The sequence below is a fragment of the Danio rerio genome, chromosome 14 (assembly GCF_052040795.2).
Source record: "Danio rerio strain M-AB ecotype USA chromosome 14, GRCz13ab, whole genome shotgun sequence".
Taxonomy (NCBI): domain Eukaryota; kingdom Metazoa; phylum Chordata; class Actinopteri; order Cypriniformes; family Danionidae; genus Danio; species Danio rerio.
The window spans coordinates 12278289-12294826 of NC_141034.1; the positions used below are offsets into that span (position 1 = coordinate 12278289).

The 16538-nt window shown below is 40.0% G+C and overlaps 1 protein-coding gene and 1 long non-coding RNA gene across 3 annotated transcripts in view; both read left to right on the top strand.

The window, feature by feature from the left end:
• LOC147840776 (uncharacterized) overlaps positions 1–16538 on the top strand; it is a 1215461-nt gene that overhangs the window by 1156565 nt on the left and 42358 nt on the right. The gene's annotated exons all lie outside the window — the stretch shown is intronic.
• LOC141377695 (uncharacterized) lies at positions 5839–15495 on the top strand. The gene is made up of 5 exons (XM_087281157.1): positions 5839–6027; positions 6583–7125; positions 7246–7668; positions 7909–7980; positions 15298–15495. Exons 1-5 carry the CDS (start codon positions 5947–5949, stop codon positions 15415–15417), a joined length of 1239 nt encoding a protein of 412 aa, XP_087137283.1. The 5' UTR covers positions 5839–5946; the 3' UTR covers positions 15418–15495.

Genomic DNA, 16538 nt, shown 5'->3' on the forward strand with positions numbered 1-16538 from the left:
TTCATGAGAAAATTCTTCCTACTGCCACTTTTCCAAATGATCAACAAGAAATCAAGTTAATATGTGTTGCTTTGACAAGTGTTACAACAACTAGAATTTTGTTTTTTCCAGGTACACTGTTAAAAATTGTCCCGTTAAAAAACAGTAAAATACTGGCAGCTGCAGTTGCCAGCAATGTACTGTTATTTTACAGTATGTTGCTGTAAAAATACATGGACTACATTGATTTACACAATACTCAAGTGAACTCATTTTGCTCACTGAAAGCAACTGCCTCAACTTGGTCAACTGCTGAATGAGTTTATGAAGTAATGTGCTATATATGCTTAGAAGCATACTTATAATGATAACTTATTTTAGTTAATTAGAAAAGTTCGGTTTAACTCTAAGGTCTTATTTTTCACAACAGCACACATACATCAGCAACTAAACAGCCGCTATCTTTAAATAGAGAAACATGCAGAATACCATCAGCAGTTCATTGTTCATCTTTAACTCATACACTGGCTCTTCTCTCCTCCACAACGGTGACAGACAGAAGAAATTTGCCTCAGGTTTAACAGTAAAATACTGTTTTTTCCTTGATTTACCAGTAATCTACTGGCAGCTGTGGTTGCCAGCAATCTACTGTTTTTTTACAGTCTATTTCCGTAGTGTAAATTAACAGTATATTACTGTTAAAATACATTTTTACACTGTGTTTTTACCTCTCACACCTTTAACCCTTTAAACCCCAGAGCATATATTTCAGTTTTTATTGAAGTGTCCACACTACTGAGTGTTCAAGAAACATGTAGCAAAGCTGAAGTAAATTCATTAATTAACTGACTAATTAAATGATAATTGAGGATTAACAATGAACAAATGAAGAAATACTGAAGGGAAAAAACAAGAACAGAACATACAAAACTTTAGTCACAGCTTTATAATGAAATAACCTGAAGAACAACAAATGATTAAATCATTTAAATGATCAGCGGATGATTAAACAACTCTACAAACATCATCACCAGCTACACTTATTACTTAATACATGTATTTTTGTATACCATCTACTAAAGTTCTTCTTGAGAAAAAGTTAAAGTTTTACGTCACCATCATGGAGAACAGAGTTTACTTTAGTTGGGCTCTTAGCCTTGTCATTTTTGACATTTATATATCTTGGCTGCTGCAATTGTTAAGAACTTTGTTTAAAAAGCTCCTTTGTTGAGGCAAGCCAGCCAAAAACTTAAATAAGATCTGGTGATGTTCATGTTGCTATTAAATGGCAGAGTCTGTTCTCATTTAGTATAACAAAATTTACTGCTCCTATTCAATGTTAAATCTATTGTTTTACATTATATGTCTATATATGGCAATGATTTCTGGAAGTTTTTAAAAATATCTTGGACAATAACACTGCTCTATGGTGTAAATCGCACTCAAAGAGACATCTATAATCAGCATATGAACCTCAATAATGGTGACAACTAACAAAATTAACAGTTTAACTCACAAAAAGGCAACTGAAAGTCTAAACATAAACAACAGCAGAATCAAACACAAATAAAGAAAACTGTTAGACCATTATACAACATTTATTTATACCGCAATGCATGCATTGCAGCATGAAACATTTGAGATGTTACCATTGTTGAGATACAAGGTCAGATTCATGAGGTCTGAGTGTGTATTTGTCATAACTGAACTGTTTTTGTATGTTATTTCTTAACTGTTAAGTAATTACGGAGGTATCTTTTCTGTTTCCACTTCTCATTAATTAAATTAATACCTGCAACTAAGCATAAAATCTATTGCATGAGGCCCTTCTTCCAGATAACAAACATTTATCAGAACTAATTTCAGACAAATAGATTTCTCTATTTATTGACTTCCCTACTTTATTGGTATAGTTCAAATGTTTTGTAAATTCTGTATTACAGCAGTTGGAAAGTCTTATTAAATGAGTTCAAGGGTGAAGAGCCCAACTAAATCAGCCCCTCATTCCATTACGGTGACACAAAAAACACCTTAATTTCTGTTGGATCTCAATGAGAATAGTATGGAAGTCAAATCAGTCAGTAATAAGTGTGTGTCTGCTGTTGTTTGTGGAGTTGTTTAATGATCCTCTGCTGAGACTGAAGCTGTTTTATTTTATTTTATTTTATTTAATGTTGTAACTCAAGTCACTGTTTGTGTTTCTTGTTTCTCTTTCCTTCAGTAATTGTGATTATTAACAGCAGGTGTTCATCAGTGTCTGAATTCACTCATTAGTGTTCATTAACTCTGTCAGGTGAACTATATTGGTGAACTAGTTGATGGAATAGTGAACAAGGGAACAAAGTGTGATTTTAAACACAGACTTCAAAACATCGAATCTGAACTCTGTTAGCTCACAGTGTTTGCAGTTGGTTACTTTCTCGAAAACAAAAATGTTACCCACACTGTAAAAAATTGCTGTTAAAAAACGGTCAGATTCTACGATAAAATAATGTTTTTTCACTAAAACAGTAATATTCTGTTAAAAACAGTGCTTTCTGGGTATCATTTTTGTTTTCGAGAAAGTAACCAACTGCAGAAAACTGTGAGCTAACAGAGTTCAGATTCGATGTTTTGAAGTCTGTGTTTGAAATCACGCTTTGTGTCCTTGTTCACTATTTCATACACTAGTTAACTAATATAGTTCACCTGACAGTTTTAATGAACACTAATGAGTGAATTCAGACACTGATGAACACCTGCTGTTAATAATTACAATTACTGAAGAAAATAAACAAGAAACACAAACAGTGACTTGAGTTACAACATTAAATAAAATAAAATAAAATAAAATAAAATAAAATAAAATAAAACACCTTCAGTCTCAGCAGAGGATCATTAAACAACTCCACAAACAACAGCAGACACACTTATTACTGACTGATTTGACGTCCATACAATTTTCATTGAGATCCAACAGAAATTAAGGTGTTTTTTGTGTCACCGTAATGGAGTGAGGGGCTGATTTAGTTGGGTTCTTCACCCTTGAACTCATTTAAGAAGACTTTCCAACTGCTGTAATACAGAGTTTACAAAACGTTTGTACTATAGCAATAAAGTTGGGAAGTCAATAAATGAAGAAATCTATTTATCTGAAATTAGTTCTGATAAATGTTTTGGTATAAATCTGGATGAAGGGCCTCATGCAATAGATTTTATGCTTAGTTGCAGGTATTAATTTAATTAATGAGAAGTGGAAACAGAAAAGATACCTCTGAAATTACTTAACAGTTAAGTTATGACAAATACACACCCAGACCTCATGAATCTGACCTTGTATCTCAACAATGGTAACATCTCAAATGTTTCATGCTGCAATGCATGCTGGGAGTGGCACTGTACAAATATCCCAGCATGCATTGCGGTATAAATAAATGTTGTATAATGGTCTAACGGTTTTCTTTATTTGTGTTTGATTCTGCTGTTGTTTATGTTTAGACTTTCAGTTGCCTGTTTGTGAGTTAAACTGTTAATTTTGTTAAATTTGTTGTCACCATTATTGAGGTTCATATTCTGATTATTGATGTCTCTTTGAGTGCGATTTACACCATAGAGCAGTGTTATTGTCCAAGATATTCTTAAAAACTTCCAGAAATCATTGCAATATATATACATATAATGTAAAACAATAGATTTAACATTGAATAGGAGCAGTACATTTTATAATACTAAATGAGAACAGACTCTGCCATTTAATAGCAATATGAACATCACCAGATCTTATTTAGGTTTTTGGCTGGCTTGCCTCAACAAAGGAGCTTTTTAAACAAAGTTCTTAACAATTGCAGCAGCCAAGATAAATAAATGTTAAAAATGACAGGGCTGAGAGCCCAACTAAAGCAAACTCTGTTCTCCATGATGGTGACGTAAAACTTTAACTTTTTCTCAAGAAGAACTTTAGTAGATGTTATACAAAAATACATGTATTAAGTAATAAGCGTAGCTGGTGATGATGTTTGTAGAGTTGTTTAATCATCTGCTGATCATTTAAATGATTTAATCATTTGTTGTTCTTCAGGTTATTTCAATATAAAGCTGTGACTAAAGTTTTGTATGTTCTGTTCTTGTTATTTCCCTTCAGTATTTCTTCATTTGTTCATTGTTAATCCTCAATTATCATTTAATTAGTCAGTTAATTAATGAATTTACTTCAGCTTTGCTCCATGTTTCTTGAACACTCAGTAGTGTGGACACTTCAATTAAAACTGAAGTATAGGCTCTGGGGTTTAAAGGGTTAAAGGTGTGAGAGGTAAAAACGCAGTGTAAAAATGTATTTTAACAGTAATATACTGTTAATTTACACAACGGAAGTAGACTGTAAAAAAACAGTATATTGCTGGCAACCACAGCTGCCAGTAGATTACTGTTAAATCAAGGAAAAACAGTATTTTACTATAAAACCTGAAGCTAATTTCTTCTGTGTGTCACCGTTGTGGAGGACAGTAGAGCTAGTGTATGAGTTAAAGATGAACAATGAACTGCTGATGTTATTCTGCATGTTTCTCTATTTAAAGATAGCGGCTGTTTAGTGGCTGATGCAGTCAGAATCTCTCTGGTGATTCCAGATTTACATGTATGTGTGCTGTTGTGAAAAATAAGACATTAGAGTTAAACCGAACTTTTCTAATTAACTAAAATAAGTTATCATTATAAGTATGCTTCTAAGCATATATAGCACATTAGTTCATAAACTCATTCAGCAGTTGACCAAGTTGAGGCAGTTGCTTTCAGTGAGCAAAATGAGTTCACTTGAGTATTGTGTAAATCAATGTAGTCCATGTATTTTTACAGCAACATACTGTAAAATAACAGTACATTGCTGGCAACTGCAGCTGCCAGTATTTTACTGTTTTTTAACGGGACAATTTTTAACAGTGCAGAAAGCACTGTTTTTAACAGAATATTACTGTTTCAGTGAAAAAACATTATTTTATCGTAGAATCTGACCGTTTTTTAACAGCAATTTTTTACAATGCAGTCTTTTTATTTATCTGCGGTTACCACAGCAGAATGAACTGCCAACTTATCCAACACATGTCTTATGCAGCGGATGCCCTTCGATGAAACATAAACTGGATCTTTAACTGTGCAGTCTTGTAAAGTAGAGACGGATACCTCAGACAATAGCCACATTTCCACTATCGGGCCAGTGTGAGCCAGAGCTTTTATCGGGCCAGGCCGGGCCAAATGCCTAGGAGGTTGAGCAGTGAGAACGAAATCATGTCGCGTTTCCACTGTCGGGGTAGAAGCTCGCAACGCGTCACGCAAACCCCGCCCCTAAAACATCCCCCGAATCGAACGTCACTCAATCCGCCCACTTTAGCGGGAATCAGGCAGATAAAGCACACTGCATCATCACGAAACTATTAAAATTAGGACAACCAAAATAAACAAATGACACGTTACTGTACAGCAGTACAATGTATGTCTATACGCACATACCTACAGAACCCCGAAAGGGACGTAGTGGGGGAGAAAAAAAATGGGTGGATGAAAAAAAAAATGGGTGAAAGAAAAAAAATGAGTGAAAGAAAAAAAATGGGTGGGAGGAAAATATATATTTCTAAGTTTTTTGCGTTCTCTTGCAAAGTTTTGCGTTCCCTCGCAAAGATGTTTTGCGTTATCTCGCAAATATGTTTTAAATTCGCCCGCGAGACATGTATTCTCATGAGACACTTGTTCGCGGTTGTTTGCATTTGGTGTTTGCACTTGCACAGCGTCAACATCACTTCACTTGAATGATCTTGAATGTTAACACTCCGCAGTTGGATCGGAGAAAGGTCATACTTTTGCGGTGAGTTATTATATTAAACTCTTTTTGATTAGATTGCGTGGAAGATCCTTTGAGTAAGTTAAACTAACTTAAACTTTTATGTGATTGATTGTCATCTCATCACAGACGCAGCTAACGCTAATTGTTGTAGCTCTATGATGGAGGATGATCTACAACAGTTTTTGAGGTCAAGAGACGTCCCAGAACAGGACATCATTCTCATAAAAAGGGACAAGGTTAGTAATGTTTCATTAAAAGCAAGTTTTAGCAATTACGTTAACAACATACACAACCCTGTAACGTGTATCCCTGTATATGTAAACATTTAATACTATCCTTAAATATGGCCACATTTATTACACAGATATTAATAAAGGTGTCATTTAGGTTCTATGTCTGTGTAAATTTGCACACAATTAAAATGATTATTTATATTACCTTGTTTTATTTAGAACTGTCCTTTTGAAACTTTACATAACCGAGCATACATTTATTCCACAATAACATAAATACAACCGTGGCTGTTCAAAAATATGCTAACAGATTCACTTAACAGGAACTGCAAGTAGGTATTGTCTATATAGATTAACTGTACCCTCAATATTAATAAGTAACTTCATTCTAGAACCATGTCTTGTGAAGTAATTTTAAAAAATTTTGTAAATGATTAAAATAATAAACATTGCAATATACACAGTTTTTATATTTATAAAGTTTTAGTGCATAAATTCATGTTCTTTCAAAAGCCATCCATATATATTCAATTAAATCTTCAATCACCGCTTTTTCAGATTGACAAGTCTGTGCTGTCTGTCATGACTGATGAGCAAATGGCAAAGTATGTTAGTTCATATGGTGACCGACTAGCTATCGTCTCCTTCTGTCAACAAACAGCAGCCTCCTCTGATAAAGAATCCCTTTTAAAGAACCTGAGAGACAAAATTGAAGCAAGGAAACTTGGTTCATCTAAAACTTTCCGAGAAAAAAAGTGTGTTATCCCTAAGGAAAGGAATGCCATGGCAAGAAACAAAAATGCATCTGCAGAAAGAACCACCAGGAGAATTGAAATTGGATGGCTTCACTATGGTCGTAATGGATACCAGCAAGTGAGGACCAATAATGGTGGTGGGACAAGACATTTGACAGTTCAAAAAAAGACAACTGTTGAACAAATAATGGAAATGGGAAAGAATCTTTTTTTTCCAAATGGGGAGTCTCCAAAAGGTCCAGAAGCAGACTTCACATTTCATGTTTGTGATTTCAAAAGAAACCAAATTGTTTTGGACAGTACTGTTGGAAATGATAGACTTTCATCTAATAAGAAAAACAAGAAGGTATTTTGCACTTAAAAATAGATTAAGAACAGAGCTGTTCAAGATTTGATTTAGAATAAATGTTAGTAATTTAGTGTAATGTTAATGTTTAGTAATGTTAGTAAATTTTTTGTTTCTCAGAGACGAGTGACAACAGAAACCCAGAGACCAGGGGAATTGGAGGATGTTGCACAAAGTGGCTTTACCGCAGATGGACCAAGCACTTCATACTGCTTTCATTCACTCTTGAATGATATCAAAAAAGCACATGTCGTCCAAAGAGTCGCAAGCAGCTCAAGTGATGAGGAGACTGGTAAATTGTTCAATTGCAGTTTACAGCAATCAAAGAGTCCACAGGATTTACATGAGCACTGTGATTTTCAAAGAGACTGTGAATTGATTGACTTGACAAATCAGATCCCTCCATTACAAAACAACAGAGTTGAAACTCTTGGATTTGATATGGAAGAGACAGTTGAGTGGAGGGAAGGGGATGAACTTGGAAACAGAATTGAAGATGAAGAAATTGTAGTAACATGGGATCTGAGAGAGGAAATCATTGAGGTAACGTAATCCTGATTAGCAAAGTATGTCTGTTTAAAAGGTTATATTTAAATTTAAAGCCTTAAAACTATACTAGATTCAGTTTTTATAAACTTAAGGGGCATTATTATAGGTACAATACATCAGATATACTATGCTTTGTGCTTATTAAGTTACATTAGAATTGACAACATTGAACTGTATTGACAGACTTTTTTCTGACAATTTCATACTTTCTTTTTTGGTATATAATTCATCCAGAATGCTGAGCTGACTGACGCTGAAAATGAGGAGCCATCACTACCCTTAAGTAACAGCCATCATGTATTGCAGGTATGACTTACAAAATATGTTTTTAAAGTTTTCCTTTCTTGTAAGCCCTTTAGAACATAGATAATCAGGCTCTATACACCAACACAATGGATTTGAAATGAAATGAACAAGATGTGCTTCACTTGAAATCAAAAGTTTACATACACTTTTTACTTTTTAGAATCTTGAAACATGCTATTTATTGTACAACTCTTAGAGAGCTCATATAAACTGCATTTTTAGATTAAGTACTGACCTGAGTAAGATAATCAAAATTATGTATACACAAAAATCACACAAAAGCAGTTAATATACAGTTTAGATACATTAAAGTCCATGAGAGAAAGTAGTACGTAAATGAATACATTATATTTAAGTGAAGTTTCATAAACTAATTTCGAGAGGAGCATGTGATATGATTGTGCACCGCTAGCCACTCATCCGTTATCAGTAATAGTCCAATCAGAATGATCCTTTCCATGACATGACATGGAGACTGAGTGGTCCATGCTCTCCGACTCCATTGTTAACGCGGCCATGAGGAGCTGTGGGCGTAAGGTCTGTGGTCCCTGTCGGGGTGGCAATCCACCAACCCGGTGGTGGACATCGGAAGTAAGGGATGCCGTCAAGCTGAAGAAGGAGTACTACAGGGCTTGGTTGGCTTGCAGGACTCCTGAGCCAGCTAATGGGTATCAACAGGCCAAGCGTGCTGCAGCCCGGGTGGTTGTGGAAGCAAAAACTCAGGCCTGGGAAGAGAGATTCACCCTGTTTAGCTTAGGTCTCTGGATGTTGTGGGGCAGTCGTGGCTGACACGTCTCAGCCTCCCGGGGAAAGTCTATGCCAGGGTACTGGAGAGGAGCATCCGGCCAATGGTTGAACCTAGGATCCAGGAGGAACAATGCGGTTTTCGTCCGGGCCGTGGTATACTGGACCAACTCTATACCCTCACCAGGGTCCTCGAGGGTTCATGGGAGTATGCTCAACCAGTCCACATGTGTTTTGTGGACTTGGAGAAGGCATTCGATCATGTCCCTCGCGGCATTCTGTGGAGGGTGCTCGGGGAGTATGGGGTCAGAGGCGATCTGTTGAGAGCTGTCTCGTCCCTGTATGAACAGAGTAGGAGTCTGGTTCCCATTGCCGGCAATGAGTCAGATTTGTTTCCAGTGCATGTTGGACTCCGGCATATATCCGTATCCGTATCATATATGTATCCGTCTCTACTTTACATAGGACTGCAAGGGCCCTTGTCACCAATTCTATTCATAATTTTTATGAACAGAATTTCAAGGTGCAGCCTTGGGCTGGAGGGGGTCCGGTTTGGGGAATACAGGATTTCATCTCTGTTATTCGCAGATGATGTTGTTCTGTTGGCTTCATCAGACATGGACCTTCAGCATGCACTGGGGCGGTTTGCTGCCGAGTTTGACGCGGCTGGGATGAGAATCAGCACCTCCAAGTCCGAGGCTATGGTGCTCCACCGGAAAAAGGTGGTTTGCCATCTCCAGGTTGGAGGAAAGTCCTTACCCCAGGTGGAGGAGTTTAAGTATCTCTGGGTTTTATTCACAAGTGAGAGAAGGATGGAATGTGAGATTGACAGGCGGATTGGTGCAGCAGCAGCAGTAATGCGGTCGATGTACCGGTCCGTTGTGGTGAAGAAGGAGCTGAGCCGAAAGGCAAAGCTCTCAATTTACTGGTCAATCTACGTTCCTACTCTCACCTATGGTCATGAGCTTTGGATCATGACCGAAAGGACAAGATCTCGGATACAAGTGGCCTAAATGAGTTTCCTTCGAAGGGTGGCAGGGCGCACTCTTATGGATAGGGTGAGGAGCTCTGACACCCGGGAGAAGCTCGGAGTAGAGTCACTGCTCCTCCACATAAAGAGAAGTCAGCTGAGGTGGCTCGGGCATCTGTTTCGGATGGCTCCTGGACGCCTACCTAGGGAGGTGATCCTGGCATGTCCCACCGGGAGGCGGCCTCTGGGAAGACCCAGGACACGCTGGAAGGACTATGTCTCTCGGCTGGCCTGTGAACGCCTTGGGATCCCCCCGGAGGAGCTGGAGGAAGTCTCCGGGGATAGGGAAGTCTGGGGTTCTCTCCTAAGACTGCCGCCCCCGCAACCCGGCCCTGGAAAAGCGGCAGAAGATGAATTAATGATATTTGTAATTCTTTAAATTATTTCAATATAGCTTAGGCTATTTTATCTAGATATGACACTATTGTTTTAAACCTACAAAAGTGGACATGAAATTTGTAAAGTTTAATATCTTTCTGTTGTATTCCTATTGTGCAAAAAAGCCGCTCGCGGCATCAACAAAGCTATAAACGGGGCGCTCTATTCCTCTGTCTCTCACACACATACAGGCATTTAAACGAGCACAAACACACCTTTTAAACTTGACAAAAACTCTCGAAAACCTTTACTGTCTGCTGTGTCTTTAATATGGTATATAGATTATTATGCGTCATTGAAACATCAAGGAGGATGCAGCAAAGAAATGTCAATTATAAATTAAAACTACTTTATTATTTTATGCAACAACCTTACATTTAAAAGAGAAACATAAGGGCGATCCAACGCAAAAAGAGCCCAGCCTATAATTTGTTCCAGATGTTTTCTTTCCCTTATTTATTTATTTGTCATGTGTTTCGCGTATGTACTCATGTGCGATCGGAAAACTGTGCCCGCCTCTCCTTTCACTCCGCCCCGGCTGGCCCTCAATGGCCCAAGGTATTCGGCGGGCCGAAAAAGGCCGGCCGCTGGCCCCAAGAAAGCCCCGATTTGGCCCCGGAAGTGACATTGGAAACGCGACTGGCCGTGGCTCGCTCACTTTAGGTGGGATAGTGGAAACGCGGCTAATGAACAAGATGATGACCAGAAGAAGAACCAGGAGACACCACAATGGGAGAAACAGGAATGACACTGGAGATCACAGGAGACAAGTGTGGTAAGTAAACTGTATTTATGTATCAACACTGACCGTGTACTGGGAGTTCAGTCCTCTCTACTAACAACGAGGGCAGACACTGAGGGAATGTGAGTGGAGTTTTCATAGAGCTGTGATGATGATGAGTTGTGTGTCAAATTAGAATTTAGGTATGGGTGCTTGAGTGGGTAGAGAACCTGGTCAAGTTAAGTCAAGTCAAGTTGAGCTTTTTTGTCATTCCATAACGAGTGGATATACAAAGGAACAACAAATGTCTTCATAAATAATCATAAATACAAACAAAACACTGGACAGCTATTTTGAAAAACCTTTGCACAACTAACATATGCTATAAAATACTTAACTATACACATAGGGCAGGCTATGTAAGTACTTTTACATGAGACTAAACTATGTTGTGCAGGATATTGGGTAAGAGAGGTATTAAAGGTTGAAAACAAGACAATCCATTCATTCATTCATTTTCTTGTCTTGTCCCTTTCAAGAGTTCACACTTAGCTGATGATTTATAAAAGCTTGTTTGGCATGCTGTCCCGGGAGAGAGCCCCGAGCTCAAAGACTCCTTGAGTCCGGGGCTTCCCAACGTTTGGCAGAGCGAGAGGGGAGCCTAAGCTCGGTGGATGTCAGAACTCCCCCGCTGCGGTAGCTAAGGGAACACGAGGGTTAGATAAATGCTTGGTTTTTATGTATGTTGAATGTCATTGGATGATGGGAGGAAACCGGAGAACCCGGGGAAAACCCACGCGGACACGGGGAGAACATACAAACTCCTCACAGAAACACCCACCGGTCCTGAGGGACCAGGGCCGGCGGTGTTCTTGCTGTGGGGCTCGCAGTGCTAACCATTGGGCCGCCGTGTCGCCCAGTCAGAGGTAAAGGAGGAGAAAAAGGGGAGGAGGGGGGTTTCTTCCAAACGAAGATAACAGTGAACTGAAAACTGTGGTTATTTATAGTAGCTTAGGGCTCGAATGATTGGAATATACTGATTAGCAAATTCGAGACCGGCCGTGATAAATCATAAGCACGTGATCCTCTTGAAATTAGTTTATAAATAAACTTCACTTATTAATCCGGGGTTGCCACAGCGGAATGAACCGCCAACTTATCCAGCAAGTTTTTATGCAGCGGATGCCTTTCCAGCCACAACCCATCTCTGGGAAACATCCACACACACATTCACACACTCATACACTACGGACGTTTTAGCCTACCCAATGCACCTGGAACGCATGTCTGTGACTGTGGGGGAAACCGGAGCACCCGGAGGAAACGCACGCGAATGCAGGGAGAACATGCAAACTCCACACAGAAATGCCAACTGAGCCGAGGCTCGAACCAGCGACCTTCTTAATTTGAGGCGACAGCACTATCTACTGCACCACTGCTTCACCTAAAACTGGACAATATATTATAATATAATATTGAGATTAAATAAAGTGTCAGGTGCATAAAGAGAGAAGAGTGTTTCTACAGGTGGTTTGTCAAGCCCACTGACCTGTGTGAAGCACAATTTGAAAAACATGTTTCCAAGAGACATGGAGTGATTAAGAAAGTGTCTATAATGTAAATGTGCAACCTGGTGCAAGATTCAGAGAGATGATAGGGTGTCTTTTATACTGATAGCTTGTCAACTCCACTCACCTGTATGGCGCAGAAATGCCCTGGGCCTTTACCTTCTTGGAGAGTGACATGGTGTTGGTAGTTCAGGTAAGATCCTCTGTGAGGTGTTTAAGCCCTGCAGGTTGAGTTTATTAATGAGCTGTTGTGGGATTATTGTGTTGAATGAGATTGAAGAAAAGACAGTCAGACATTTATAGCTCATCCAGAACGCTGTGGTTAGGATTCTGACCAAAACCAGGAAATCAGAGCACATCACACCTGTCCTCAGGTCTTTACACTGGCTCCCAGTTACATTCAGAATAGAGTTTAAAGTATTATTACTTGTCTATAAATCACTAAATGGACTAGGAGCTCAATACATTACAGATATGCTGGCTGAATACAAACCTAACAGATCACTCAGATCTTTAGGATCATATAAACTTGAAGTTCCAAGAGTTCAGTCAAAGCAGGGTAAATCAGCCTTCAGCAACTACGCACCTCACTGCTGGAATCAGCTTCCAGAAATGGTCAGATGTGCTCCAACATTAGACACATTCAAATCAAGACTGAAAACACATCTGTTTAGCTGTGCCTTTACTGAATAAACACTGTGCTGCGTCCGACAGATTGCACTTTTTTATGTTTTTCTTTTCTTTTTCATTATCTCATAAACTATTTTAACACATTTTTATCTGTTTTTTATTTTTATAATTCTTATTATTTGTTTTTATTTTCTTACACTTGTCTCTTTTATTCCTGTTTATGTAAAGCACTTTGAATTTCCACTGTGTATGGAATGTGCCATATAAATAAACTTGCCTTGCCTTGAATGCTGAGCTGAATTCAATGAACAGCATTCTAAGATAAGAATCCTTATTTTATAGGTGAGTAAGAGCCAGGTGAAGGAAATTGTGGAGCAGTTTGGACTTTATGCAAACTGGAGTGGTCGAGTGTATTTGAGAGGCTGGTCTTGATATTGTGCATGACTTACCTCTCAAAACATTTCATCATGATTGGAGTCAGTTCTATGGGACTGCAGTCATTTGAACAGGACACAGATGATTTCTTTGGCACTGGTAAGATTGTAGTGAAGTGGGGAAGACTGCCTGTCTTAGCGAGGTGTTGAATATGTCTGTTAAGACATCTGTCAGCTGTGCAGCACAGTCCTTCAGAATACGGCCAGGTATGTTGTCAGGATCCACAACCTTGCGTGGGTTGATCCTAGATAGGCTCTTACCTGTGTGCAAAAAGTAAGTAAAATTGTCTGTAGTTTGGACAAAAACTAATTTCATATGGCTTGCACCCCTTTACCTCTCTGAGCTTCTCTGTCTCTACACACCTTATCGTTCCCTCAGGTCAGCTGACCAGCTTCTCCTGGGTGTACCCAGAACCAGTTGAAAGCTCAGAGGGGATCGGGCTTTTGCTGTGGCTGCACCAAAATTGTGGAATAAGCCTCTTCCATTACTGTTTTTAAACCTCTTCTTAAAACCCACCTTTTCAATTTGGCTTTTAGCACAGCTTGAGATGTTGACATTTATATTTATTTACACTTTGGTCAACTGTGTTGTTTTAAAGTGCTTTATAAATAAATTGAATTGTTGATCAAAACTGATGAGTCAGTTGTCAATTAAACTATCAAACTCTTCACAACTTGTCAATCACTTTTTGTGTAAGTCATAACAATCAAAACAATGTATTTAAATATAAAACATTTGCATATGCATGTTTACACCATAAATATCTGATATTGACATTGTTTGTAAAGCTGCTTAATTTGTAATTGTAATACAATTTGCATAATATATTTATCAATCAAGATTTGTAGTATCTTATCTTATAGTATCATATATATATATATATATATATATAAGACATTACAAATCTTTATTGATAAATATATTATGCAAATTGTATTACAATTACCAATTTAGCAGCATAACAAACAATGTCAATATCCGATATTTATATGGCCACAGCCATATCACCCTGCAGCCCAAGACCGGTTACTCACTGAAGCTAACCAGGGCTGAGCCTGGTCAGTACCTGGATGGGAGACCACTAGGGAACACTAGGTTGCTGTTGGAAGTGGTGTTAGTGAGGCCAGAGGGGGGGCGCTCAACCTGTGGTCTGTGTGAGTCCTAATGCCCCAGTAAAAGTGAAGGGGACACTACACTGTCAGTGGGCGCCGTCTTTCGGATGAGACGTTAAACCGAGGTCCTGACTCTCCTTGGTCGTTAAAAATCCCATGGCACTTCTCGTGAAAGAGCAGGGGTGTAACCCCGGTGTCCTGGCCAAAGTCCCTCTATCGGCCCTTACGATCATGGCCTCCCAAACATCCCCATCCACCGAATTGGCTCTATCACTGTCTCTCCACTCCACCAATAGCTGGTGTGTGGTGAGCGCACTGGCGCTGTTGTCCTGTGGCTGCCATCGCATCATCCAAGTGGATGCTGCACACTGGTGGTGGTGTGGAGAGTCTCCCTCATGATTGTGAAGCGCTTTGGGTGAATGGCCATACACAATAAATGCGCTATATAAATACACATTACATTAAATTTTACACATTACATATATATATATATATATATATATTGTAGCGAGTCTGCTGATGCCACGTCGCCCTGGTCACAAATTCACCCCAGCTGGAAACTCATCAGCACCGGATCGCTCACAGCTGGACCTCATCAGCCAGGGAGAGATAAAAGCCAGCCCCACACAGGAGGAAACTGAGCTTCATTTCCACATGACTCCCTGCGCTAACGCTTGTCTCTCTCTGTCTCTCCCACAGCCGAATCCAGCTCGTGACCGATCCAACACCAGAACTCTCACCAGCCTTCACCATCTCCCCGGAGCACTTGAGCACGCACCCCTAAGAAGAGCACTCATTCACCCACTATATCACTTGTAAATAAAGCACCCTCCGGGGCATTGTTTGTAACTTTACCCAACTGTGTTTGTGTTTTCCCTCGCTACAACTGGTGGAGAATGCGGGCATTGCAGAGGGAAAAATTCAGAAGAAACACTTACCAGTAAGAAGAAATAACCGCTGAATTTTTCTTTGTGTGTGTTACAGACAGGCATCCGCTCTCTCTCTCTCCCACGCTTCCTCTTACTCGGCTGTCAACATCCCGTCGCCATGTCTCTGGAAGAGGTACAGCTCCACCTAGCGGAGATCTCCAGTAAACAAAATTCCATCTCTGAGCAACTTACAGCCAGACAGGATTGACTGGAACAACAGCTCCGCCAGGCGGCCAGACACCATCCGACTCCCGAAGTGAGTGCGCATCATCATCTCACTAAACTCAGCGACCTGGATGATATTGACGCTTACTTACACACTTATGAAGTCATTGCCGAGAGAGAAGGCTGGCCGAAGGAAAACTGGGCGAGAATGTTGGCTCCTTTTCTCACAGGAGAAGCACAACGGGCATATTTTTCACTAGAGACACCCAAAAATGAAGATTACAAAGCGTTAAAAAAGGAGATATTAGCCAGAATGGGGCTCTCCACAATCAGCGCAGCACAACAGTTTTCCCTGTGGTCTTATGACGAGAAACAGCCAGTGCGGACTCAAGCAGCTCAACTTTCTCGCCTGGGAAGTCTATGGTTATTGGGAGGAGATCCTTCGGCAGTCCAGGTCGCTGAGAAGGTGATCATTGAGAAGATGATGCGAGCGTTACCCCGACGTTTGCGAACACTCACCAGCATGCGAAATCCTGAGTCACTGGCCACCCTGGTGGAGGCGATCGAGCTGGCTGAAGCTCATATCGCCAGAGACAATGGGGAGAGAGCGGCTTTGCCACCCCGGAGGGTAAGTGCACCATGGCGACTGGTGGAGGGTACAGCACGACCAGGCGGCAGACCAGCGGTCCCCAGCCCGATGGACGAGCCGATGCCCACAGAGCCGACGACGCACTCGACCCCGGCCTGGACAGCAGGGTGCGCGGTACACTGCAACATCCCTCCCGAAGCTCCCACCCATAAAGTCCATCTAGAGGGAAAAACACAAACGGCCACATTAGACACAGA